Source organism: Ranitomeya variabilis, chromosome 5 (genome assembly GCF_051348905.1).
Source record: "Ranitomeya variabilis isolate aRanVar5 chromosome 5, aRanVar5.hap1, whole genome shotgun sequence".
NCBI lineage: Eukaryota > Metazoa > Chordata > Amphibia > Anura > Dendrobatidae > Ranitomeya > Ranitomeya variabilis.
The window spans coordinates 81238014-81264286 of NC_135236.1; the positions used below are offsets into that span (position 1 = coordinate 81238014).

Below are 26273 nucleotides of genomic sequence, written 5' to 3' on the forward strand. Positions count from 1 at the left end.
GCCCGCTGTGCGGCGACTGCGACTGACACTGAGAAAGGTAGAGGCCCCGAAGAGATCGCGGGGGTGGGGGGAGTTCAAGACCCACAAAGGGGCTAGTCAAGGTGCACGCTCCGGACACATCCCCTGAGCCCTTCAGAACGAATAAATTGTTTTAACCCTGTCTCACTCCGGGTGAGGGGGCAGGCTGCGCGCTCACACTGGTCCCTAAATGTTGATTGGAGATACCCTACCTGAGGCTGAGGAACGCATCAGGAGCCCTTGTCCGAGGAGAGGGTCCTGGGATGAAATCCTCCTTCCCGTGCCATGAACCTCGGCGCAGAAGATGGCGTCAACCCCCAAACAGGGGAATAGGGTTACTGAACGTGACCGCCGTCTTCCTCTCAGCCCACTCCGAGGAGAGGGATGAGGAGGGGAAAACGGGCAAGGACTGGCCACCGAGAAGGTCACCCTGAACACCCGAAGGGGTGACAGGGGACGAAGTCCTGCCCAGCGGATCCGAGAGGGTGCGATGTGGGTGAAACCACACTGCTCTCTCGGTCGCTCAAAGTGGTGAGAAAACTGGGTGAGAAAACTGCACCGTTACCCTGAAGAGAGTATCTTAAAAAGAAAGGGGAAATGATTAATAAGGCTACTTTCACACTAGCGTCGTACTTGGCCCGTCGCAGTGCGTCGGGACGACGTACCGACGCTAGCAGTGAATGCGCCGCACAACGGGGGCAGCGGATGCTGTTTTTCCACACATCCGCTGCCCCATTGTGAGGTGCGGGGCGGAGTTCCAGCCGCGCATGCGCGATCAGAAATGGCGAACACAGCGCAGCAAAAAACGTTACATGTAACGTTTTTTGCTGCCGGTGGTCCGCCACAACACGTCGCAACCGTCGCACGACGGTTGCGACGTGTGTCAATGCGTCGCAATGCGTCGCTAATGTTAGTCAATGGGGAAAAAAGGCATCCTGAAGCCAACTTTGCAGGATGCGTTTTTTCGCCAAAACGACGCATTGCGACATATGCAAAAAAACGCTAGTGTGAAAGTAGCCTAACACACAACAAATCCCTGCAAAAGAAATACGGATCTGGGGTTAGATCCAGGTCCGCCTCCTACAGACACTAAACAAAAACTGAGTTGCCTGGTGCCTGTCGGAGGGTGTATACTGCCGGGGAGGAGTTACTTCTTCTTTATTTGCATAGTGTCAGCCTCCTAGCGACAGCAGCATACACCCATGGTTACCTGTGTCCCCCAATGAAGCGAGAAAGAAAGATTCACTCTGTAGGGTGTGTATGCGTGGCAAGCACTCTACTATAACGAGGTACTCCAGAGACCTCCATTATCAGGACTGGTGGAGGTCCCAGCAGAAAGACCCCACTAATCTGAATAGGTGGTAACTTTAAAGATTATAAAATAACCCTTTAAAAAGTTGTTTTCAAGGATCATGACCGGCCATGAATGTGCGCAGGGGAGGGGTGTCCAACCCCAGGTATGACTGTACCCTCTACTGCATTTCATTCCATTCAATTAAAAACTGCAGCACCTCAAAAGGGAGGTAAGGGTAAAATGAAGACTTCACCAGAGACTTCCAGTTGCAAAGGATAACCAAGTACGGGATTCCCAACTGGACATTTGTAGCTAGTTATTCTTTATGGCTGTAATTCACTGGCTAATTTTTCATTTTGTCTGGACAACCCATTTAAAAAAAAAAAATAAATTTGTCAAGTTAAAATTTGATATCTGATATGACGTCTTATCCCAGTGAAATCCATGTTTTTCTTAAGATGTAAATGAGCTATTAAGATCTACGGGCCGGACATAGATCTCCCTGAGAACCTGCCTCCAGAGCTTATTAAAAATGAAATCAGCAGTTACCAGTGTGAGACATGTAATGACTGACAGTCTGCTACATGTCTCACACTGGTAACTGCTCCTTTCATCTATAATAATCTCTGGAGGTAGATTCTCAGGGAGATCTATGTCCGGCCCATTTACATTTATTAGTGCAAGCCTCAATTGGAAGTATCTAAACATGTGTGAAGGAGGTATACCAACAGGTTATCTGTAACTGCATCAATGAGCAAAGAACGGCAAGCCCTTTAAAGTTGTGACAACTTCGGGGCAAAAAGTTGAGGAAGCATCCCAGTAACTTTCAAAAGCTCAAGACAACCAGTCTACACTGGGAAAGATGACGACCATACAGTCAGACAGTCTGCAGACTCATTAAAGAGCCCTGATAGCTGACTGCTAATGGGGTGTATTATGTAGCCCGAACCAAGGATTGCCCGGAGGATGGAGTTCGTATGGATCACTACTTCTACAGGCGAGAATGTGTCTAAGAAGAGTAAACTAGATTGTAGGATCCAGAGACTCAAGGCTGATGACCATCTGCGTAGTGCAATATATTGTACATGCAATGATTATGTGGATAAGGAGATTTTTATGAACTCACCGTAAAATCTTTTTCTCCGAGCCAATCATTGGGGGACACAGGACCATGGGTGTTATGCTGCTGCCACTAGGAGGACACTAAGTTAACAGAAAAATTAACTCCTCCTCTGCAGTATACACCCCTTCACTGGCTACGATTCAACGAGTTCGGTAGTAAAGCAGTAGGAGCATTAAACAAAGACAATAAACTATGTCAAAACCAAAGAAGGAACAACAAGCCAACAGGCTAACAGGGTGGGTGCTGTGTCCCCCATGATTGGCTCGGACAAAAAGATTTTACGGTGGGTACACAAAAATCTCCTTTTCTCCTATGCCTCATTGGGGGACACAGGACCATGGGACGTCCTAAAGCAGTCCCTGGGTGGGGAGCAACATAGCTGCTAATACCCCATGTACCACTGGCTTACGGTTAAGGTACCGCTGTTTGCAGAATGCGCCTGCCAAGGGCAGCGTCTGCAGATGATAGAGAATGAATGTGGTAATGTTTCGTAAAAGTGTGCAAACTGGACCATGTCGCACCCTTGCAGACCTGTTGTGCTGACGCCTGGTGCCGAATGGCCCAAGAGGCGCCCACCGACCGAGTAGAATGGGCCTTGATCCCTGCTGGGATAGGAACACCTTTGACACAATAGGATTCCTGAATAGCCGATCGAATCCATTTGGCTAGAGTAGCTTTGGAAGCAGGAGAACCCTTCCTTGGTCCCTCTAGAAGTACGAATAGGACATCCGACTTGCGGAAGGGAGCAGTCCGAGAGACGTACCGTCGAAGGGCCCTCACCACATCAAGAGTGTGCAGAGCCTTTTCAATGCGATGGACTGGTGCCGGACAGAACGAAGGCAGAATAATCTCCTCGTTGAGGTGGAAAGAGGAAACGACCTTGGGCAGAAAGGCAGGAGAAGTCCTCAAGACTGCCTTGTCCGAGTGAAAAATTAGAAACGGAGGTCGACAGGAGAGTGCCGCCAGCTCCGAAACACGTCTGATGGATGTAATAGCCACTAGGAAAACTACCTTCCAGGAGAGGAAGGTCAGGGAAACGTCCTGCAGCGGTTCGAAGGGGGTCTCCTGATGAGCTCCAAGGACTAAATTAAGATCCCACGGATCCAAAGGCATTTTGTAGGGAGGCGCCAGATGGGAAACTGCCTGAAAAAAAGTCTTCACCAGCAATTTATTGGCAATCTTTCGTTGGAACAGGACTGACAATGCAGAAACCTGAACTTTGAGAGAGCTAAGTGCAAGGCCCGACTCTAGTCCAGATTGGAGAAAGTCCAATATGGAGGAATGGAAAATACCAGAGGAGATCGCCCTTGTGCGTCGCACCATGTGAAGAAGATTCGCCAGGTACGGTGGTAACTGCGCATGGACACAGGTTTCCTAGCCCTGATCATGGTGGAAGACACCTGGGGAGTGAAACCCGCTTGGCCTAGAATCCAGGATTCAACGGCCAGGCCGTCAAAGACAGGGCCCCTGAGTTCTGGTGGTAAATCGGGCCCTGTGAGAGAAGATCCACGTGATCTGGAAGACGCCAGGGGAAGTCGGTGACCAACGGAACCAGTTCCGCGTACCATGCTCGGCGCGGCCAGTCCGGTGCCACGAGGATCACTGGTACCCCCCTCTGCCCTAATCTTGGTCACCGTGCGAACCTCGTCCTGATGCCGAGGAGAAGGATGTAGATGACCAGTTGGTATTGTTGCGAAAAGGCCGGAATCGAGATTGTTGTTGATACCGAAACGGCCGGGTAGGCTTTTGTTGGGGGAGAAATTTACTTTTTCCCCCGGTGGCATCCGAGATTATTTGGTCCAATTTTTCTCCAAATAAACGACCAGCCTGGTAGGGCAGAGATGTCAAAGAGCGCTTGGAGGCCGAATCTGCTCGCCAATCCCTGAGCCACAGGGCTCTTCTAATGGAGATTGCATTTGCGGCTGCCTGTGCAGCGCAATTGGCCGCGTCTATTGAGGCATTGACTACGAAGTCCCCAGCCTGGGCTATCTGGTTAGCCAGGTTGATCGCCTCTGGAGGGAGGTTGCTGTCTTGGATGGTCATGGTAAGCACCTCAGCCCAAGCGACCATAGCCTTAGCCACCCAAGAGGCGGCGAAGGATGGGAAGAGAGAGGCTCCTGTAGCCTCGAAGACTGAGCGAGCCAGGTAATCAATTTGACGGTCAGAGGGGTTCTTGACTGAGGAACCGTCTGACAGGGATAGGATAGTTTTGGAAGCGAGATGTGATACAGCAGGGTCCACTGAGGGGGACTGCAGCCAGTCCTTGATTAGTTCCTGAGCAAAAGGGCATTTGGCCTCTATGGGCTTTTGACCCATGAAGCGTTTGTCAGGACGGTCCCTGTGTTTTTGTACAATCTCCTTAAACTCAGGATGAGTGACAAAAACCTTTTGGACACGTTTAGTCTTTTTAAACGACACGACGTGTTCTGGAGTAGATACGGATTCCTCGTCCACCTTCAGGGTCTTGTTGACCGCTTGAATGAGAGAATCGAGTGTCTCTTGGGAGGTGGAGGAATCCTGAACGTAGGAATCGTCGGATTCATATTCACAGTTGTTTAGGTTGTCTGGAGAAGGGGACCGGGATACTGAACTCGCAGACGCTGGAAAACCAACTCGTCCGTGGTCAGGGGATGGAACATGGGTACGTTTTCTGGAGCCCCGAGTCGTTAGTGACAGAGTACGCCCCCTGCTGGTGGACGGATCCGTACCGTCGCCCGAGTCCTCCGCGGTCTGACTTGAAGGGGGACCCCGGAGGGAGTCAATTGCCTTGACTAGGGAAGCCATAGATCGTGACAGGGAAGCGGCCCACTCAGGGGGACTAGGCTCTGCAGGGTAGGCGGCATCGGGAGGCGGCTGCACAGAGGCCGGGTCACAATCCGCACATAACGGGGTACTGTGAGCTCGGGGCAGGGCCGTATTGCAAGTGGCACATGAAGTGAAAAACACTGTGTGCTTCTTGTTACCCTTTTTAGTCTCCTTAGATTGAGACATAGTGTCTTTAGAGACAGAGCAGGGCAGTATGTGCAGGGAAGGGGTTAAGCTTTCTTGAAGCAGCTTACCCACGGTCCTGTGCCTGTGTCCCCGGGGAGGAATGTAGCCGTGGCGGTTCCGGTCAGCGTGAGCCACCTTGCAGGGAGATGTGGCAATATGGCCCCCGAGATCTGCAGGGCGCCTCTCGTCCCAAATGAGAAGCGCCGATATAGGGGGGTGGGGTTACGGCCGTGGGCGGATCTGCTCACTGCGGCCTAGTCTGGCTGAAAAGCCGGGGACTAAATTTCTGGGCCTGGCCGGCGATGCGCGGCCGCGACGGAGCGCCGCTGACAACCGCTGACCCCCGACCGACGGCACCTCTCCCCAGGGACCTGGACCGCACCTCTGCCGCAAAGAAGGAGCGCAATACGTACTCCCAGCTGGTATGGCCCTGGCCTCCTGTCACTGTGAAGGTGCTGATCCATGCATCTTAAACGCCATCCATTCTTCCTCTGTCCCCCAAGGGGGGCTTTAGTCATAGGGCTGTGTGAAGCCATGGTTGGTGTGGGCCTTGTCTCAGGTCCTGAAGGATCCACTGTGTCGGGCCCCGGAGAGGAACATGAGAGCCGGGCTCTATGTGCTCGCCGTCTTGCAGGGGGGAGATCGGGCCATAAAAAGGAACCGTGGCCCCAGTAAAATTAGGCGTGCCCCAGACGTCGCAGGAGAGGCACGGGGAGGTATACTCGCCGTGCTCACCTGTTGATGGTTCGGGGGACAGCGGACCCTATAAAAGGAATCCGTCGCCCCCTTCACTCCGTTAAATAAAAATTTACAGAAAAATTAAAATTAAAATAAAAAAGTTGGGGTCTGAAAAACAGACCCAAGTGCCTCCTACAGACACCAAGCAAGAACTGGTTGAATCGTAGCCAGTGGAGGAGTTAATTTTTCTGTTAACTTAGTGTCCTCCTCGTGGCAGCAGCATACAACCCATGGTCCTGTGTCCCCCAATGAGGCGTAGGAGAAATATGATTAGAGTTTACATATGTAATCTAATATATAAAGCCGTCGCAGCTACAGCCACAAAATTTTGCACAGTCACACGTCTGGACCCCGAGAGCGTCATAGGCTATGTTGTGAGGTGAAATCTTAACCCCGCACTTTCCAATTCATCAAACAATTTTGCCCCTATCTACATAATGGGGAAAAAGGTGAAAGGAAAAGTGTTGGAGGCAAATTGACAGCTGCCAGATATGAACAAGGGGGACTTAAAGAGTGAGAGCGATGGCGCCAAAGAGTATATACCATCCAGTTGCTAAGGGCCCCGACATGGGATACTCACCACACCACCACGGGGATATGAACACACACACAAAATGCGCCACACACTACCACGTGCTTGAACACATATATCACACTCAGCACACGTTTCACCACACATACACCAACCTCGCCACATAAGTCAAAACACAAAAGTCACCGCTCAAAACTCGCCACGCGCAAAACTCGCCACATGCAAAACTAGGCTCACGCAAAACTCACCTCATGGAAAACTCGCCACACGCAAAACTTGCACACGCGGAAAAATTGCCACATGCACAAAAGTTGTAACACATGCAAAAGTTGCCTCACACAAAACTTGCACATAGTCAAAATGCACCACACATAAAACTCGCCACGCGCAAAACTTGCTGCACACAACTTGCTACACTAACCTGTCACATGCAACTCGACACACAAAAAGTTGCTACACGTATGTCGCCACACAAAACTCATCTCACAAAAGTCGCTACATGCATGTCGCCACACGCAACTCAACACACACAACTTGACACATGAAACTCGCCCTAAAACACATACAAGTCTGGTATTGTCCTTCAAAAATAAAAATCTGATTAATAAGCAGACAAACTACAAGAGCAACAACTGTACCATATAGGAAATACGGCAGCTGTCAGAAACATGACCTGTCTATTGTGTGTATGTGTGAGCTAATATATACTGCCAGGGGGTGGGCTTCCTGTTGGCTGGGGATTTATCAGGCTGCCAATTTAGCTTACAAATACTGAGGTAAAAATACTGACCAAATAACGTGTGAATGAGGTCTAATACAGGAGGAGATGACACACAGATATATACTATATACAGGGGAGATGACTTACAGGTATATACTATATACAGGAGGAGATGACTTACAGGTATATACTATATACAGGAGGAGATGACTTACAGGCATATACTATATACAGGAGGAGATGACATGCAGGTATATACTATATATAGGAAGAGATGACATACAGGTACATACTATATACAGGAGGAGATGACATACAGCAGGTATATACTATTTACAGGGGAGATGACATGCAGGTATATACTATATACAGGGGAGATGACATGCAGGTATATACTATATACAGGAGATGACAAACATGTATATACTGAGGGGAAAATGAGAGGTGTGAGGTGAAAATGAAAAGGTGTGAGTGCAAAATGAGAAGAGTGAGGGGAAAATAGTGGAGTGATCGGAAAATGACAGATGTGAGGTTGAAATGACAAGTGTTAGGCTGCTTTCACACTAGCGTCGGTGCGGGGCCATCGCGCTGCATCGGCCCGACGTACCGACGCATACTGTGAAGAAAATGCCCGATGTTAGCAGTGGAAGCGGTCTTAAGACGCTTCCGCTGCTTCATTGTAAGGTCCGGGGAGGAGGGGGTAGAGTTTCGGCCGCGCATGCGGGGTAGAAAATGGCGGTCCTGACGCACAAAAAAACGTTCGATGTAACGTTTTTTGTGGCGGCGGTGCGCCAAAACACGACGGTTGCGACGTGTTGCTATACATCGCAATGCGTCGGTAATGTTAGTCTATGGGGAAAAAATGCATCCTGCAGACAACTTTGCAGGATGCGTTTTTTTCTCCTAAACGATGCATTGTGACGTGCAGCCAAAAACGCTAGTGTGAAAGAGGCCTTAGAGGGGAATGAGAGGAGTGAGGGAGAAAATGAGAGGTGTGAGGGGGAAAATAAGAGGAGTGAAGGGGAAAATAAGAGGTGTGAGGGAGAAAATGAGAGGCGTGATGAGAAAATAAGAGAAGTGAGGTGCTATAACTAACTACAGATATTTACTATGCCCAGGCAACGCCGGGCTCTTCAGCTAGTAAATAAATAAAAAAGAAAGCCAAACTTTTTTTAAGCTTCCTAACTTACTTGCCATCCACAGCATCAGACAGTTTGAAGTCAATCTGAAGGTCGTACAGGGTCCTCTTCATGCGGTCTCTTCTGTCCTGCCGACGCTTCAGGTTAATGAGGAAAATCTGGGAACAATGTCAAACCATTAACCAACCTTGAGGATGACAGCCAAAACACCCCAATCATATCGTCTCATCTATTAGTGGGTCACGATGTTCGGACCATCATCTTAAGAGTTTCTCAGGACTACAATATTCTGTGGTGGTCCGATACCCATCAAACTCATCAAAATGGTGTAAGCTATTTATGAATTTTGTGCAAACCCCAAAATTTTTCTGTGAGAATTTTGCAAAAAAGTTGTACGTTTACAAAATGTCTGAAAAATCGTGACCAAATCGTGACGTAAACTGGTGCACAAAAGTCGCTCCAGGCGAAATCTGGACTGGAGTGGTGCCAAATTATGTGACTTTTTAAGAAAGTTGCATTTTATGAATCTGCTTATAATATCTGCAAAAGCCACAGTGGCAGAGTTAATATAAAGAAAATAAATTTAAAAAAATAAATTATATTATATATATATATATATTTTTTTTTTTTTAATAAGAGGTGAAAACGTTTAATTTGTTGTAAATCAAGAGGCATTCACCCAAAAGAACATGCAATGTTGAATTGAGCCTATGGAGATGCACATAGTCCTTTTCTACTTACCTCATCCAGCGACATCTTGTCCGAGACTTTGGGTTGAACAGACAAGAAACGTGATGGCTCAATTGGTGGACCCTTCACTGCAGACACAATACAGCAGAAGTAGGGTAAGAACAAGGGTGAGGGTTGTCAATATGGACCCTAAGTGATGGGTAAGTGGTAGACTCAGGCTGGGAAAATTTAGCAATAAGCAAAATAAACATCCATTCATTTCATGATCTCTTTAAACTAAGGACAGAACCCATAATCACCATCCGAGAACCAATCAGATCATTGGGGGTTCGACCTCCGTCACCTTCACTGATCAGCGGTTTCCAGCTCCCGCTGCGGATGGATGTACAGTGTAAAGAATGAGAACAGCGGAGCTCCATACACCACATAGTGGCAGTTCTTGGCTACTGCAGTTAAGCTCCCACTCCCTGCATGGAGCTGTGCTGCTGCGTTTCTTTACACTGTGTACATCCAGCTGATCAGTGGGGGTGCCGGGTGTCAGAACCCCACAGATTGGATAATGATCACCTATACTAGAGATATTCTATCAACATACAAAGGTCTAGACAACTCCTTGCAGAATAGAGGAAAGCGTACAATATTTTGAGGTCCGCTTCCTCCCACTCCCATACACACCCATCACTTCTAGCTTGGTATGCAGGAAGTTGTCAGCCTCATCCAGCAGAGAGCTGTGCGCCCGCAAAGGAACCGGCAGATGTCCATAGACTTCTTTATTACAGAGGAACATCTGGACATCTTGAAGGAAACAATAGGAACAGTCAGCACGCGACTTACATCTATACCATGGGAGAAATACAGAGTAAGAGCAGATCATAAGAAGGCCCATAGTATATAACTAGCTGTTTCCAGCCAGCTAACGCTCGGCACGCTCATTGCTATCTAATGCTGCTGGTGATTAAACTAAAGTAAATAATGACAACAATCCTACGATTTAGTCGATATTGTTGTTGTCGATCAGCTACTGCATCGTTGTCCGGATTTGCCTCGTGTGGTAATGTGTGAGGACGGAGCCTCGTGTGGTAATGTGCGAGGACGGAGCCTCGTGTGGTAATGTGCGGGGACGGAGCCTCGTGTGGTAATGTGCGAGGACGGAGCCTCGTGTGGTAATGTGCGAGGACGGAGCCTCGTGTGGTAATGTGCGAGGACGGAGCCTCGTGTGGTAATGTGCGAGGACGGAGCCTCGTGTGGTAATGTGTGAGGACGGAGCCTCGTGTGGTAATGTGTGAGGACGGAGCCTCGTGTGGTAATGTGTGAGGACGGAGCCTCGTGTGGTAATGTGTGAGGACGGAGCCTCGTGTGGTAATGTGTGAGGACGGAGCCTCGTGTGGTAATGTGTGAGGACGGAGCCTCGTGTGGTAATGTGTGAGGACGGAGCCTCGTGTGGTAATGTGTGAGGACGGAGCCTCGTGTGGTAATGTGTGAGGACGGAGCCTCGTGTGGTAATGTGTGAGGACGGAGCCTCGTGTGGTAATGTGTGAGGACGGAGCCTCGTGTGGTAATGTGTGAGGACGGAGCCTCGTGTGGTAATGTGTGAGGACGGAGCCTCGTGTGGTAATGTGTGAGGACGAAGCCTCGTGTGGTAATGTGTGAGGACGGAGCCTCGTGTGGTAATGTGTGAGGACGGAGCCTCGTGTGGTAATGTGTGAGGACGGAGCCTCGTGTGGTAATGTGTGAGGACGGAGCCTCGTGTGGTAATGTGTGAGGACGGAGCCTCGTGTGGTAAAGTGTGAGGACGGAGCCTCGTGTGGTAATGTGTGAGGACGGAGCCTCGTGTGGTAATGTGTGAGGACGGAGCCTCGTGTGGTAATGTGGGGGGGGGGCGGAGCATCGTGTGGTAATGTGTGAGGACGGAGCCTCGTGTGGTAATGTGTGAGGACGGAGCCTCGTGTGGTAATGTGTGAGGACGGAGCCTCGTGTGGTAATGTGTGAGGACGGAGCCTCGTGTGGTAATGTGTGAGGACGGAGCCTCGTGTGGTAATGTGTGAGGACGGAGCCTCGTGTGGTAATGTGTGAGGACGGAGCCTCGTGTGGTAATGTGTGAGGACGGAGCCTCGTGTGGTAATGTGTGAGGACGGAGCCTCGTGTGGTAACGTGGTGGGGGGGCGGGATATTGTGTGTGATGATGGGGTGGTGGGCGGGATTGTGTGTGGTAATGTGGTGGGGGCGGGATTGTGTGTGGTAATGTGGTGGGGGCGGGATTGTCTGTGGTAATGTGGTGGGGGCGGGATTGTCTGTGGTAATGTGGTGGGGGGCGGGATTGTGTGTGGTAATGTGGTGGGGGGCGGGATTGTGTGTGGTAATGTGGTGGGGGGCGGGATTGTGTGTGGTAATGTGGTGGGGGCGGGATTGTGTGTGGTAATGTGGTGGGGGCGGGATTGTGTGTGGTAATGTGGTGGGGGGCGGGATTGTGTGTGGTAATGTGGTGGGGGCGGGATTGTGTGTGGTAATGTGGTGGGGGCGGGATTATGTGTGGTGATGTGGTGGGGGAGGAGCTACTGTGCAGGGGGTGGGATTAGCGAGTAATCACGATGCCTCATATATATAGATGGAAATAATTGGTGACCTAATTATGAGCCAGTGCTTATAGGAAGCAGAAAAACTAAACAAGCAGACCTGCAGTGTAAAGCATGGACGCAGCATGAGCCACTAATAAGCCAGGAGGTGAATTGCTGTAAGCGTTGGACTCTACAGTCTTGTCTCAAGGATGGCAGTACTAGACGCTTCCAGTAAGTGCTGCCTCCTGGGTATCGGCAGACTTAGGTTTTCTTCGGGCTGACATCTGAACTCACCAGCTTGGCGGCAGGAGAAGGCGAAGACTATAATGTCATCAAATGCCCAGGTGTAGTCCGTGTGCGGCGGGTAGAAGTCCAGGTGCTGGCTTGCCTCCTTCCGCAGATCGATAAGAAACGTAGAGTGAACCATGGGCACCGCAAAGCAGCCGCGTCGTTCCCGGCGTCGGATCGGCATATAGGCCGGCGTGCGTCGGTAATAACCCTGCGTATAGATGGCATTACATGGGTCAGTTACATCTACAGTGGCTTGTGAAAGTATTCAACACCACCCCCACCTTTAGCGTTTGTCATGTTTTGCTACCTCACAACCTGGAATTTCACTTTTTTTTTTTGAGGGTTTGTGTCAGTTCATATAAAGAACATGCCGCCTACAACTGTGAACATATGGATTTCCCTTTTTTTTTTTTTTTTTTTTTCGAAGCAAACAACAAATAGGACAAAATTACTGAAGACTTCGGCGTGCAAAACTATTCACCCCCCTAAAGTCAGTACTTTGTAGAGTCTCCTTTTGCGGCAATTACAGCTACAAGTCTCTTTGGATAAGTCTCTATGAGCTTTCGACATTTTGCCACTGGGATTTTTGCCCACTCCTCAAGGCAAAACTGCTCCAACTCCTTCAAGTTAGATGTTTCCTCTGGTGAACAGCGATCTTCAAGTCTGATCACAGATTCCCAATTGGATTAAGGTCTGGGCTTTGACTAGGCCACTCCAAAATATTTACACTACTACCCTTAATTTATTCAAGCGCTGCTTTAGCAGTTTGCTTTGGGTCAGTGTCTCGTTGGAAGGCGAACCTCCATCCCAGTCTCAAATCACTGACAAACAGGTTACGCTCAAGGATATCCCTGTATTTCGGACCATTCATCTTTCTTACGACTTGGACCATATTCCCTGTCACTGCTGCTGAAAAACATCCCCATAGCATGATGCTGCCACCACCATGTTTCACTGTGGGGATGGTGTTCTTGGGGTGACGAGTTATTTGATCCCATAAATTTATTTTATACCTATATTTTATTTTTGCACTTCATCAATTTCAATTTGTGTATGTTTCATCAGCGCTAAATAGTCTGATTACAAAAAATATAATAAAACACAGGTTGTAATGTAACAAAATAGGTAAAAAGCCAAGAGAGAAGGGGGTGAATACTTTGGCAAGCCACTTCAAAAGAAGCAGACAGACCAGATTTGGGATGCTGAACACATTACTGGCAGAGGGTGCTCACCTGAGTGGTCATCCCACACCAGAAGTTGGAGTACGCCGCTCTGGACTCCAACATGGGGGCGATGACCGTCTTATTCTCAGCGATCAGCAAACTCAGGGTGTTGGGATTCGTCAGCAGATTATCAGAGTCTATGAACTGTAGAGAAGACATGCAAAGGCAATAGTCAATATAGGGACAATGAGCTTATACAGTAATATTTTCCCTTCCTTTTAGGTGAATTTTAGACCAGAGGTGAAGTTCTCCAGTCTAAAAAGCAAACGGTTAGACAATGGAAATGCAGATTAGGGGCGACAGGAGGGTTACACATAAGAATAATCTAGGTTATGACAGACAATTTCTATAAAAAGTGAAGTCCACGGATATTTCCGCCTAATAGGGAAACCGTTATTGTGACAGCAGCAAGGAAACAGCAGCCAGAGCCGGCACGTCCTGCCATGTCTGCTTTCCATCTGGCCATGGTCCATGTCTGTCTATCATATGGTTGTAATAATAAGCAGATCTAAACAATATAACGAAGGCTCGGAAGAAAAATGACCGCAGGGCGACAGCGATCACAGGTGCCGCACACAAGTAGTCAATGCGATTGCACAGTGAGCGCTTGTCTGCAGACGGGAAGCAGACGCTGCAGCGCCAAAGAAACATTCTATAGTAGCACCCTCTAGTGGCCGCATGTTGTACTGCAGAACGCTTGGAAGAGGTGCTGTCATTTTTCATAAATCAGTTATTTATTTTTTTTCCTTTACATTGGGTAAACCTATTCAGGAGAACATTTGGATTTACATCAGGTTAAAAAAAAAAATTAAAAATACTAAATATTTTATAATATATAGAACAAGCGACAGGTGCTCCATTAAGGGAATTCTCCCCCACCAAGATAGCAAGTTATTGCCTATTCATTGGATGGGGGGGGGGGGGGAAGATAACTTACTGGGACCCCCAGCGATTCCAAGAATGGGGTTTAGCAGATTCCCATATGAATCGGGCACGCATTATCCGCTCCATTAATGGTCTATGGAACTACTGGAAATCACAGGGTCTTGTCAGGCTGTGGAGTGGAGGTAAGCATGCGAGACTTCTGAGATCTGCTGAGCCCGCTTCCTGGTGCCAGCCATCAGTAACTTACAATTTTGGGGAAAAACCCTTTAAGAGATATTCTAGGATGAAGCATTTCGTATCTGGATAGCTGATACACACCAGGAGGAGGTTGATTATAGCGGTGGTCCATCTTGTGTCCCAAAGTCTACCCTGACGACCCTACGCTCGTAGCTGAGGAATAGGGTATGGGGGAGATCTGCTCATGTATGAAATCAACTAGCCATCTCTTCTCTGTGGCCGGAGGTGGGCTCTCTTGGATGTATGCCCTAAAGAGGACTCGGTCGTCCTTCCTTACCAATATGTAATCGGCCCACATTTCCCGGGCTGAGGTTAGGGCCGCCTGGCGGAGCTTCATGACATACTCGTACCGCGCCTGTGACCAGTGCTTTGGGCCTTCTTCATCCTGGAACCATCTGGGAGGAAAAGAACACAGATTAGGATGGATGAGAAGAAACAAGACGTGTGATGGCACAGACACATGGGCACTAGAAGATGGCACAGGATGCAGAATGGGGTATCAAGCAGCCCCAAGGCAATGGCGAGCCAGAGCCAGCCAACTTACGGCACTTCCTGGTGTCACTTACAGGAAAACATGTCTAACTCCCATCTCTAGAATATGCCACGAGAACCAAAAAGTGCAAGTTATTGCACCACCAAGCTGTGCACCATAACTTCCAACTGCTCTATAGAAGAAAACTGGCTTATGAGGGGCTCGTCTCAGAAGGGACCCACGTTACACACGAATGAGGATGGGTTGCCCGCTCTGAGTTTCTCATGGCAGATTTTTTTCCACAAAATAGTCACTTGTGTATGCTGCGGATAAGTTAAAGGCTTAAGTAGGTGATAGTGGCCATCTTGAGTCAACTTCCAATCTCTTTTTAACCCCTTAACACACCACAATGAATAGATCAGTCATGGAGCAGGTCGGAGTGTGCTGCACAGGCTTAGGAGCAGAGTCTGCTCCAGGCACAGCGGACGGGCCAAGCGGCCGGCATCTGCATCTAACAGTGGCGATCTGAGGTGAGCTCAGATAACTGAAAACATTTATATGCCGCTGTCCACCTCATTTACACGGAGCTGCTACCACCAGCTACCATCAGCGCCTTCTGGCACCATGGCAGGGAAGCTATTGGTTGCCATGAAAGCGATGGCCCCGTCACTGCCATCTTGGTACTTCTGTGATATAACAAACCAAACTGAGTACAATCAGGGTATACTTAAATAGAAAACCAAAAAAGAAAAATAACCCTTAAAAGATACCTTTATTTCTGCTCTTAAAATTCCATCAATAGAAAAGTCAAATATATGAACTAACACCAAAAGAGAATAGGGCTGGGTGTTGGTGGGCCAGTGCAGTGGACCAAAAAACAGGGTCCTTACCTGATTTATCTATCACAATTAATGACATCACACTTTCCCCCGTACCGGAAGTCCGCTGCCTCGGAATAACCCTTGACTCTGCCCTGTCCTTCAAACCACACATCCAAGCTCTCGCCACCTCCTGTCACCTCCAGCTCAAAAATATCTAAAGAATCTGTCCTTTCCTCAACCCTCAATCTACTAAAATGCTTGTGCATGCCCTCATCATCTCCCGCCTTGACTACTGCAACATCCTTTTCTGTGGCCTCCCTGCTAACACCCTTGCACCTCTCCAGTCCATCCTTAACTCTGCTGCCCGACTAGTTCAGCTCTCTCCTCGCTATTCCTCCCCTCTGCAAATCCAGTTTAAATTACTAATACTGACCTACAAAGCCATCCATAGCCTGTCTCCTCCATATATTTCTGAACTAATCTCCCGATATCTTCTCCTAACGTAATCTCCGGTCCTCCCAAGACCTCCTACACTTATCTGCTCCTCACCTAATCGCCTCCAAGACTTCTCCTGAATATCCCCCATCCTCTGGCATTCTTTGCCCCAACGTGTCCGACTATCAACCACATTTGGATCCTTCAGACAGAATCTAAAAACCCACCTCTTCAAGAAAGCCTACAGCCTGCACTGACCCCGCTGCCTCCTCACTACTACCGGAGCTACCGCCTCACCAACACCGGAGCTGCTGCAACTCCCCCAACCTACTGTCTCCATCCCCACCATCCTGTAGAATGTAAGCCCCCAAGGGCAGGGTCCTCGCCCCTCTGTATCACTCTGTAATTGTTAGTTTGCTTACTGTAAGTGATATCTGTAATTTGTATGTACCCCCTTCTCATGTACAGAACCATGGAATCAGTGGTGCTATATAAATAATAATAAATATTAATATACCCTTCCTAATTTTACTGCAATTGCCCTTTATTATATATTTTTCATGCATTCATGGTTTATGTAGCACATTTATTACTTTCTTTGGCTATCTGCATTCAGCCTACCCAAGACAAACCTCACCTTTCTATCTTATACGGACATAATTTAGCACATTTTACTGCACTTGCACTTTACAGGCCTATACCATTGTCAGATTTTCTATGCATTTTGCCTGCATCTGACTTATTTTTGAACACTGGGGGGGGGGGGGTCGCTAAATAATCTATTGCACTTGCACTTTATGATTATGAACATTTCCTTCAAGCAACTCTGTATGTGTTGGTAGCATATACAGTGATTATTATTGCACAGAATTCTCTGGTCAGATCACACTATTTTTTAAACATTGATTCATTGTTTGAAAAATTTCTCAAATAAAGATTTGTTTATTTAACAATACTAATTGCTTCCCTTCTTTTGGGATTATACTCTTTGAAAGAAGGGGAAGAAAACAAAACATGCAAAAATAAAACAAAAACTGCCCGATTAAGGTCGTGTTTGCAAAAACAGGTGCTGTGTATAGAAAAAGGGGAAAAAAAACAACAACAACAACAACAAAAACAACCACTAAAATTAAAACTATAGTTACTCTTATTTCATAAATCAATAGAACAAGTGAGAATAAGCAACGTTGTAATATATTTTATCAGAAATTAGATTCTTGCACCCATGGTCCACCAATGGTCCTTCGATTACGACCACTTCACATGACAGCTGCCAATCACTGGCTTCAAGATCAGGCCTACAGCAAGTAGACTCTAAGGTCAGTGATTGGCTGCAGCGGTCATGTGAATGGTGGGAAAGACATTATGGGTGCAAGAGATTGGAGTTGTGACTTATATTTTAAAAATTCCAAATGCCTGACAGCCGTCTATTGTGCATGGTGGGCTCCAAACCGCCCATACCCATGTGATCACTATCGGCAAACAGTTATCAATCCCAGCGCCCCCGTACACACGAGCTCGTTGCTCGTCTGAGCATTCATGTGTTTTCAACAGGGAGAATGATTCAGCTTAATGTACCCCTATAATATCCGGTAGACCCCCTCTGCTGTCCCCTTACCTGGGGTGGTCCTGCGGCCTCCACTCCACGTGGTGATACTGGTTCTGACAGTTGATGAGCCATTCGCGGAGGATACTGCTGGTGTTGTCCAAGTTGTGATCGGTGGCCACCCTGAGACAGGAGATGAAGCAGCCATGTTAGTGGTGGTATGGGAGGATTAGACAGAAGTCAGCGCTTTTTATCCCCTCTACATCACAACAGTCACTCCTCATAGTCTGCGGAGCACCATCCACAGGCGCCACCTTCATAGAAGATCCCCCCCATGTAGCTGTGTGCATCATTACTGCCGCCATTACCCAGGAGAACGGCTGCACAAGGACAGCTCTAATCCAGGTAATTACAATCTACTGCTCTCTGTTATCAGCCACCGCTCCTGCCCTATAATCACCATCCCTTGTGTTCTAGAGGAGTTTTCTCCGTCTCCGGACAGTTTGGCCATTCATTCAGTAATAACAGAGGAGAAGAATTCACACTGGACCCCCATTATGGAAAACTGACATTTTACGCTACAACTCCGACATTTTAAGTTTTCTGTCCCAATGATGAAAGAGGGGGAAGAAAAAAAAAAAAAGGGAGCACAGACAAGACTCGGCTTCACCTGTCAGTACTATCAGCTGCCCATCTACAGATGGCGCTATACCGCTGCCACATCGCCATGCAGGCGACCCGCGAGATATGGTGACCGTGACACGGAAGGTGAAAAAAGTTGGATTTTTATGACATTTTTAATGGAAGTACCTGGCGGGTCACAGCGCGGCCCCATTCACCTGCATTATGCCGTGACATAGTAGCGGCATACCGCCATCTTTATTCCTGATACCAATGTCGTAGTAAAGTCACTCAGCCTTAGGGCTTGTGCGGACGACCGTGAGAATCAGATGAGCCTAATCCGTCGTTTTTACCGGTAAAATAACATCGGGATGAGCAATATGGGGTCATGCACACATTTGATTCTCTTCTTGGATCTGCGGTGGGAAAAAAATAAAAAATACTGCAACATGTACGATTTGCATCTGGTCATTGGCCGTTCACGGAAGTGGAAAAATTGTGAAAATATATATATATATATATCTCCACTAATCGTACTGTACAAGTCTATGGGTGCGTGTATAACATCGGACTGCACTCAGATGTCATCCGAGTGCAGTCCATCATCAGCAGACTCAGACAATGGAGAAGTTACGTTCTCCATCTTTTCCGCACCGGTGCTCCTAGATTCAGATCAGACCAAGATGGCTCTTGGCTCACGCTCGGCCGAGTGTCACTGCCACGATTCTCTCGCAGGCTTTCTGCTCCATAAGCAAAGCTGCAGTGTAAAGTATGGAAGGGGGAGATAAAGCACATACAGTTACACTCCAGATTATCGTTTGCCCCTACAATAGATAACGCAGGAGAGAGGGGGAAAAAAAATAAAAGGAGCACGTGAGCATCAGGCAGTACAGGGAGTTATTACAAGCTCAGCTCTGCTCTGTCTGCAGTACAGGGGGCGCACCGTGGGGTGTACTGTGCGGGGGGACATCCGCCACCCTGCACACCATAAACCAGGAATCTCCAGCTCATCCTCAGCAGGCGACCTGTCCAGAGACCGCACTCCCCCACATGTCAGGAATATTACAGCCCCCCATAATCACTACCACGCACAGGTCTGACTGTCATGTGGGGGGATAAGCGGCACCCGACAGCCACTGATCTTCATACGAAACGACAGGCAGATATAAAGACTGGAGGCTTGTGGATCTTATAGAAGGTAGGGGGAAGCAAAGCTGCAGTGTAAAGTATCAGGGTGACGGAGAGAACAGCAGACAATATCTACATAAAACATTATGTAAAAATCCTTATATTATCCTCCAGAGCTGCATTCACGATTCCACAAGGCTTCGGAGCTGAAATCTTAGAGGGTTTTCTGCAGGTACAGAGGTTTTTTTGATGATTTATAATCTGGGAATGATCATAGTGATGTAACAATAAATTAATAAAGTCTTCCCCCTCCCAACGTGCTAGTAAAGGGTTACTGACAGCAGAATTGTGAGTGCAGCTCTGGAGGACAGGAAGATGGAGCCCCCGGGTCTCACCACAGAGAGAGCCGCTCCTTGGGGTAGTGCAGCCGGTCCACAGCCCCCAGCACGTCGGGCAGAGAGCTCTCGGCGTTCCGGGCCAGCAGGGCGATCAGCACGGTGGGCTGTCTGTGCGGAGACTCCGGGTTATACCGCTCCTCCGGGAAGTATCCGGCACTGGACCCCGCCAGAGCCGACAGCAGCCCCCACAGCACCCACACCCGGGACATAGCGGCTGCCACTACTTTCTACCCTCCGACTACAACTCAGCGGCACTTTAAAGGGAAAGGCGGTGCCAACGAGCCTGGACAACAAGGATTGGCTGCTGAACGTGAAAATCCCTTTAAGAAAGCGCCTATCTCGCCTCCGACTTTACAAACCTCCGGCTCGCTGTCACATTCTAGCGAGTTCTTAAAGGGATGGGCGCACTGCCAACTCAAAGCCGTAATGCAGCGTGTAGAGGCGCCTCCTCGCTGGATGAATTGAGTCCTATGGGAGCTGAGGGGCCGCATTCTATGTAGTATACGCGCCATTTAGTGTGAGGCGGTGAAAGGGCTCATTCACACGGGCCCAGCACTCCGCGCTGACGTATCTTACCGCAACATTTACATTAGTTTTACAAAAATGGTCACAATCATAAAATACAATACAGTGAGGTGAATACACATGAGTACACCGACAAAAAATGTACGAGCCGCACAAATATGGGCACCAAAGTGGGCACCGGTGTTATCAAAAGGGTTAAATGGGCCAAAATGAGCCGTGGGTGCCCTCTTTTGTAGACCTTGTACATTTTTTCTAGGTGCTGTCACATATTCACCTCAGGGCACCGCACCGCGTCATCTTATATCATTCTGAGAGCTTCTGCTCAATGTTAAACCTGTAAAAAAAACAAACCAAAAAAGTAAAAAAGAATAATAATAAAACATCAGCCGTGTGCACATTACTGGGATCCAAATTCTGAGGGAATCCTCATATTATTTCTGGCTTCAAAAAAAAAAAATACATTATATATATATATATATATATATATATATATATATATATATATATATATATATACATATATTCATTTTATTAATTTTTTCTTTGCAGCCAACCCCCTGTAAAAAAAATACTAAAAAAAAAAAAAAAGAATCTCTTGAAATACTCTCCCTGCTCATGTCCGCTGCGATGTTCACATGTTCAGTCTTTTCAGCCTTCTTTCAGGCCGCTGGTGCCTACATTTTTGTGGCTTTAGTACCTTTTTTTTTTTTTACATATATTATATTTTTTTTTACTGCTATTGTTTTTATATTGTTGTACACCTTTTGACTCCGTTTTTTTTTTATTTTTAGAATCATGGTTTTTTTTTAAATTAGAAAAAAAAACAAACAATAAAAATGTGTTAAAAACGCATGATAACATAATTTGATTTTTAATCCCGTAAAGGGGTTGTCCAGGTTTGTAGTCACGGTATGTCTAGTCTGATGCCATGTGGTCATGTGACTTCAAGCATGTGATTTGCATACTCCCGGTCACATTCCGACTAGACGAGTCCGGCCTCACTCAAGACACTTGTATTGAGTGCGACCACGCACGTCTAGTCGGTATGTGACCGTGGTGTTCACAAGTGTGCAGTCACAGACTTTAATCACAAACCTGGACCATTTTTCGTTTTTAAGCTGTCATTTTCATTTTTTCATTATTGCTTTATTGGTTAAAAAAAATCTGAACTTTTATACTATATATTTTTATCTCTTTTTTTGCATTTTTTGGGGAGTAGGGCAACGGAAAACTGGGATTTTCCAGTTTGTTTTTTTCTCTCCACCGTTTACCTAAGAATTGAAATAATTTAAGAGTTTGATACTGAATATGCTTTTTTAAAATGTTCTTTATTTTTAAATAAGGAAAAGGGGTATTTCAAACGTTTATTTTTTTTGTTTGTTTTTTTAAACGTAATATATTTAAAAAAAAAATATATAGTCCACTTCTCTCATTTAAGGTCTGCATTGCCCAAAAATTAAAAATAGAGAAGAGCTATTTGATTGGCAGGATACTAGCCCAGCAGCTACATCAGTGGTCCATGACCACAGGACAGAAGCCCTGCCTGCCTCCAACCTGCCAGAATGATTGGCATCTCTTCTTATTAGCCGACCCAGACCCCAGACCCACAAACCAAGAAGACACCAGGGATGGTAGGCGGTGGTTCGCAGGCCCCTGTCCATCAGCCGCAGATTCACTCATCTCTAGGGTCCAAGATACCACAGCAAAACACACCCTGTAAGGGGTGTCTGCGTGCAATCTATGTGGAATATACAGGATCTTCTCCTCTTTAGATCTGTGTTCTTAATGTTCTCTAAGTATTAGAGAATACGTCTACGTTCCATGTCAGATGCTGTTACACACCAGTGCAGGGTCCAGGCTCTGCTACCGTCACCTTGGACGGCTAAACTCTCGTGTTCCACGTTGTGCTTCCATGTGATCATCTATCTAAGGCCGGGGTCACACTTGCGAGTGTGATGCTAGTCTCTCACATCAATACACGGCGTCATGGACCGGAGTTTGCGGCTGCATGTATTTCTATGTAGCCGCACACTCCGATCCCGACTGCCGGCAGCAGTGCCGGGTATTGATGCGCAAGTTTCTCGCATCACACTCGCAAGTGTGACCCCGGCCTAAGCCTATATAAGGCCCACCTAGACATACACCTGTGTCTTGGTAATAAGACTCATCGTTTGTCTGTGCACAGCAATCTGATCAGAACCTGTCTGCGGTCTCCAGGACCTCTGCTACCTGTCTGAGGTCTCCAGGACCTCTGCTACCTGTCTGAGGTCTCCAGGACCTCTGCTACCTGTCTGTGGTCTCCAGGACCTCTGCTACCTGTCTGTGGTCTCCAGGACCTCTGCTACCTGTCTGTGGTCTCCAGGACCTCTGCTACCTGTCTGTGGTCTCCAGGACCTCTGCTACCTGTCTGAGGTCTCCAGAACCTCTGCTACCTGTCTGCGCTCTCCAGGACCTCTGCTACCTGCCTGCGGTCTCCTGGACCTCTGCTACCTGTCTGAGGTCTCCAGGACCTCTGCTACCTGTCTGAGGTCTCCAGGACCTCTGCTACCTGTCTGAGGTCTCCAGGACCTCTGCTACCTGTCTGAGGTCTCCAGGACCTCTGCTACCTGTCTGAGGTCTCCAGAACCTCTGCTACCTGTCTGCGCTCTCCAGGACCTCTGCTACCTGCCTGCGGTCTCCTGGACCTCTGCTTCCTGCAAAATTTTCGGGGCCCCCTTGAGACTCCGCCCAGGCTCCACCCCAGCCCCACCTCCACGCTCCACCCCTCGAACTGTCCACAGTCCCACTGCTCTCTCTTGGAAAAACTCCACTTCTTACCTATCACACATTAACAGTTCCCATCACTAAATCACACATATAGCCGGCAGCTTTTGTTTTGGCCAAAAGATTTTTTAAGCCACCACCATAACACGGTAGACACTTTTGGCCGGGCCCTACTCTACTGTAACCTATTAAATATTTGTTAAAATATGCAATACAATTTAGGTATATTTTTATTTATTTTTCAATTTTTAAAATCACCAATAATATGACATACAACGAACAAATACAACACCATGACCAGACCACATATTACCACCACAGTGATCGAATAATATCACATACAAGGAACAAATACCACAACACCATGACCCAGGGCCGGCGTTAGCGGCAGGCACACCAGGCAGCTGCCTAGGGCCCCTGCTCCCCCCAGGGGCCCCCAGCCAGTTGCCTGCTGCCAGCGCCGACTGCCCCACGCCAGCGCCATCGCATTCAACTATTCAACTACAGTTCAAAGCAATGATAGAGGAGAGAGCATCTGCTGATGCTCCCTCTCCCATCATTCCCCTCTGCCTCTGACACTGCGGGTGCACGTTGACATCACTTCATACCGTAACCGACAGACTGCAGCCGCTGAGACCGAAGCCAAGCCAGGAGCAGCGTGGGGCACGAGGAGAGGTGAGGATTGTGTTGTTTTTTTTTTAATATATGGGGGGCTACATTATATTCTATGGGGGAGGGCTGTATTAGATTTTATGAGGGAGGATTGCATCATACTCTTTGATGGCGCTACATTATATTCTATGGGGGCTGAATTATACTATATGAAGAGGGCTACATTGTATTCCATGGAGGGGCTACATTATATTCTATGGGGGGCTGTATTATATTCTATGGGGAGCTGCATTATACTCTATGAGGGGGCTGCATTGTATTCTATGGGGGTTACGTTATTTTGTATGGCGGGGCTGCATTATACTCAGAGGGCTACATTATATTCTGTGGGATGGCTGCATTATACTCTGTGGGGTGGAAGCATTATACTATATGTGGGCTGCATTATACTGTACTATACTATGGGGAACACATTATACTATATGAAGAGCTATGGGGTGCATTATACTATGGGAAGTGAATTGTACTACATGGATGACTATGGCAGTGCATTATACTATATGGAGCACTATGAGGAGAGTATTATACTATATGGAGAACTGAGCAGTGTATTTTAATATATGGAGGACTATGAGGAGTGTATTATACTATATGGAGGACTACGAGGAGTGTATTATACTATATGGAGGACTGAGTAGTGTATTATACTATATGGAGGACTATGGGGAGTGTATAATACTATAAGGAGCACTATGAGGTGAGTATTATTCTATATGGAGGACTGAGCAGTGTATTTTAATATATGAGGACTATGAGGAGTGTATTATACTATATGGAGGACTGAGGAGTGTATTTTAATATATGGAGGACTATAGGGAGTGTATTATACTATATGGAGGACTATAGGGAGTGTATTATACCATATGTAGGACTATGGGGAGTGTATTATACTACATGGAGGACTATGGGGCGCATTATATTATATGGAGGACTATGGGGTGTGCATTTTACAATATGGAGGACTGTGATGCACATTATAATATATGGAAGGCTATGGGGTGTATTATACTAAGCAAGCAAAATGGTGCATATTCATCAAGTGATTGGAATGTTTATGCCGGAACAGAAATCATTGTTCTCAGCAGCACATCGCCGGTGTAAACTTTAGATGTGCTGCTGATAACATGATACTGTATGGGGACAGATTGATCCAATTGTGATTGTTCTTTTCCCATCATTCTTTCTCAGTTGGTGTAAAGAGGCTGGGAAACAAGCGAACTACTTCAATATTGTTGATCACACTCTTTTAGCGACCTGATCTCAACGCATGTAAATACAACAGAAATGCTTCTGTGTGATGTGCAATAGGAATACAGAATACAGTGGAAAGATACCAATATAATCTGAAAGAACGAAAGCATCGTAACTTCGTAAGAGATCTACAAGATTTCAGAGATAAAAAAGCATATCAATTCTCTACCAGTAGAAATACAGCACGTAATTTTGAGACTGATCTTTCTTCGACGGATACTGACTTGTCAGATATTGAGGCACGGCATAAGACTGGGAGAAACAGACAACGGGGACGGGGGGGCCAGAGAGGGCGACCAAACGAGAGACCAACTGGGGGTCGTTTTTTAGATCAGGGGTACCCTCTGAGGAACCGGATGAACCTCAGCGGGCAGAACCCATAGAGGAGTCCCAGATTATTAATCTGTCTTCAAAAGGTCTGACAGACAATGAAATTAGAGTCCTCAGTAAAGGCCTAAATTTTGTCCCGACATCTGACTTTAAAATCTTTGACAGTTTAAAAGATCTTCACCTTTTCGTAAGGAAGTTGAAGTGGCGAAAGCACTTCATTAGAGAAGACAAACGACTGTGTCAGAATATGGATATTCCTGATTCTCTGTTGTCTGATGTAAGATTACTATATGACTTATCAGAACCAGTCCCGGGATCCACAGGGGAGGGTCCGTTTACTCAATTGAAATCCAAAAGTAAAAGAATGCCTCCTGTACAAGGTGATCAGTCAACAATTGATGTGTTTTTAGAATTGGTTTCAAAGGATATTGAGAAATTGGAGGGTAAAAGGTTGGGTGGTCATCGAAATCTGACAAAAAGGGAAATGGAGGCACTAAAATCTCTGGAGAGTAATAAAGATCTCACAGTGAAGCCTTCTGATAAAGGAGGCAACATTGTAGTGATGGATAATAAAACCTATCAGGAGATGTGCCATAACATCCTGAAAGATAAGAAAGGTTATGAACGTCTGGTTTCGAATCCTTTGTCCGATTTCTTAAAACGGTTGAAACTTATTCTGAGAGAGGGTCTAGAGAGGCTGGTTATTGATAAAAATGAATATGATTTCATACTCCCCACTCACCCCGTGCTGGCGACCTTCTACTGCCTACCCAAAGTTCACAAGGGCCTATCCCCTTTGAAGGGGAGGCCTATAGTTTCGGGAATTGGCAGTATTGGTCACCATGCGGGAGTATACATTGATGAGATCTTGAAA

The 26273-nt window shown here is 47.2% G+C and overlaps 1 protein-coding gene across 1 annotated transcript in view; it reads right to left on the reverse strand.

Moving 5' to 3' along the window:
- The window catches only part of COLGALT1 (collagen beta(1-O)galactosyltransferase 1), a 43581-nt gene extending 23357 nt beyond the window's left edge, over nt 1–20224 (reverse strand). Inside the window, exons 1-8 of the mRNA XM_077262660.1 lie at nt 19856–20224; nt 17784–17894; nt 14715–14832; nt 13325–13459; nt 12096–12300; nt 9922–10041; nt 9298–9374; nt 8608–8714 (exon numbers count right to left, since the gene is read on the reverse strand). Of these exons, the coding sequence (XP_077118775.1) occupies nt 8608–8714; nt 9298–9374; nt 9922–10041; nt 12096–12300; nt 13325–13459; nt 14715–14832; nt 17784–17894; nt 19856–20067 (1085 nt within the window). The 5' untranslated portion in view covers nt 20068–20224. The remainder of the gene's footprint in view (nt 1–8607; nt 8715–9297; nt 9375–9921; nt 10042–12095; nt 12301–13324; nt 13460–14714; nt 14833–17783; nt 17895–19855) is intronic.
- Nucleotides 20225–26273: the final 6049 nt, after the last annotated feature.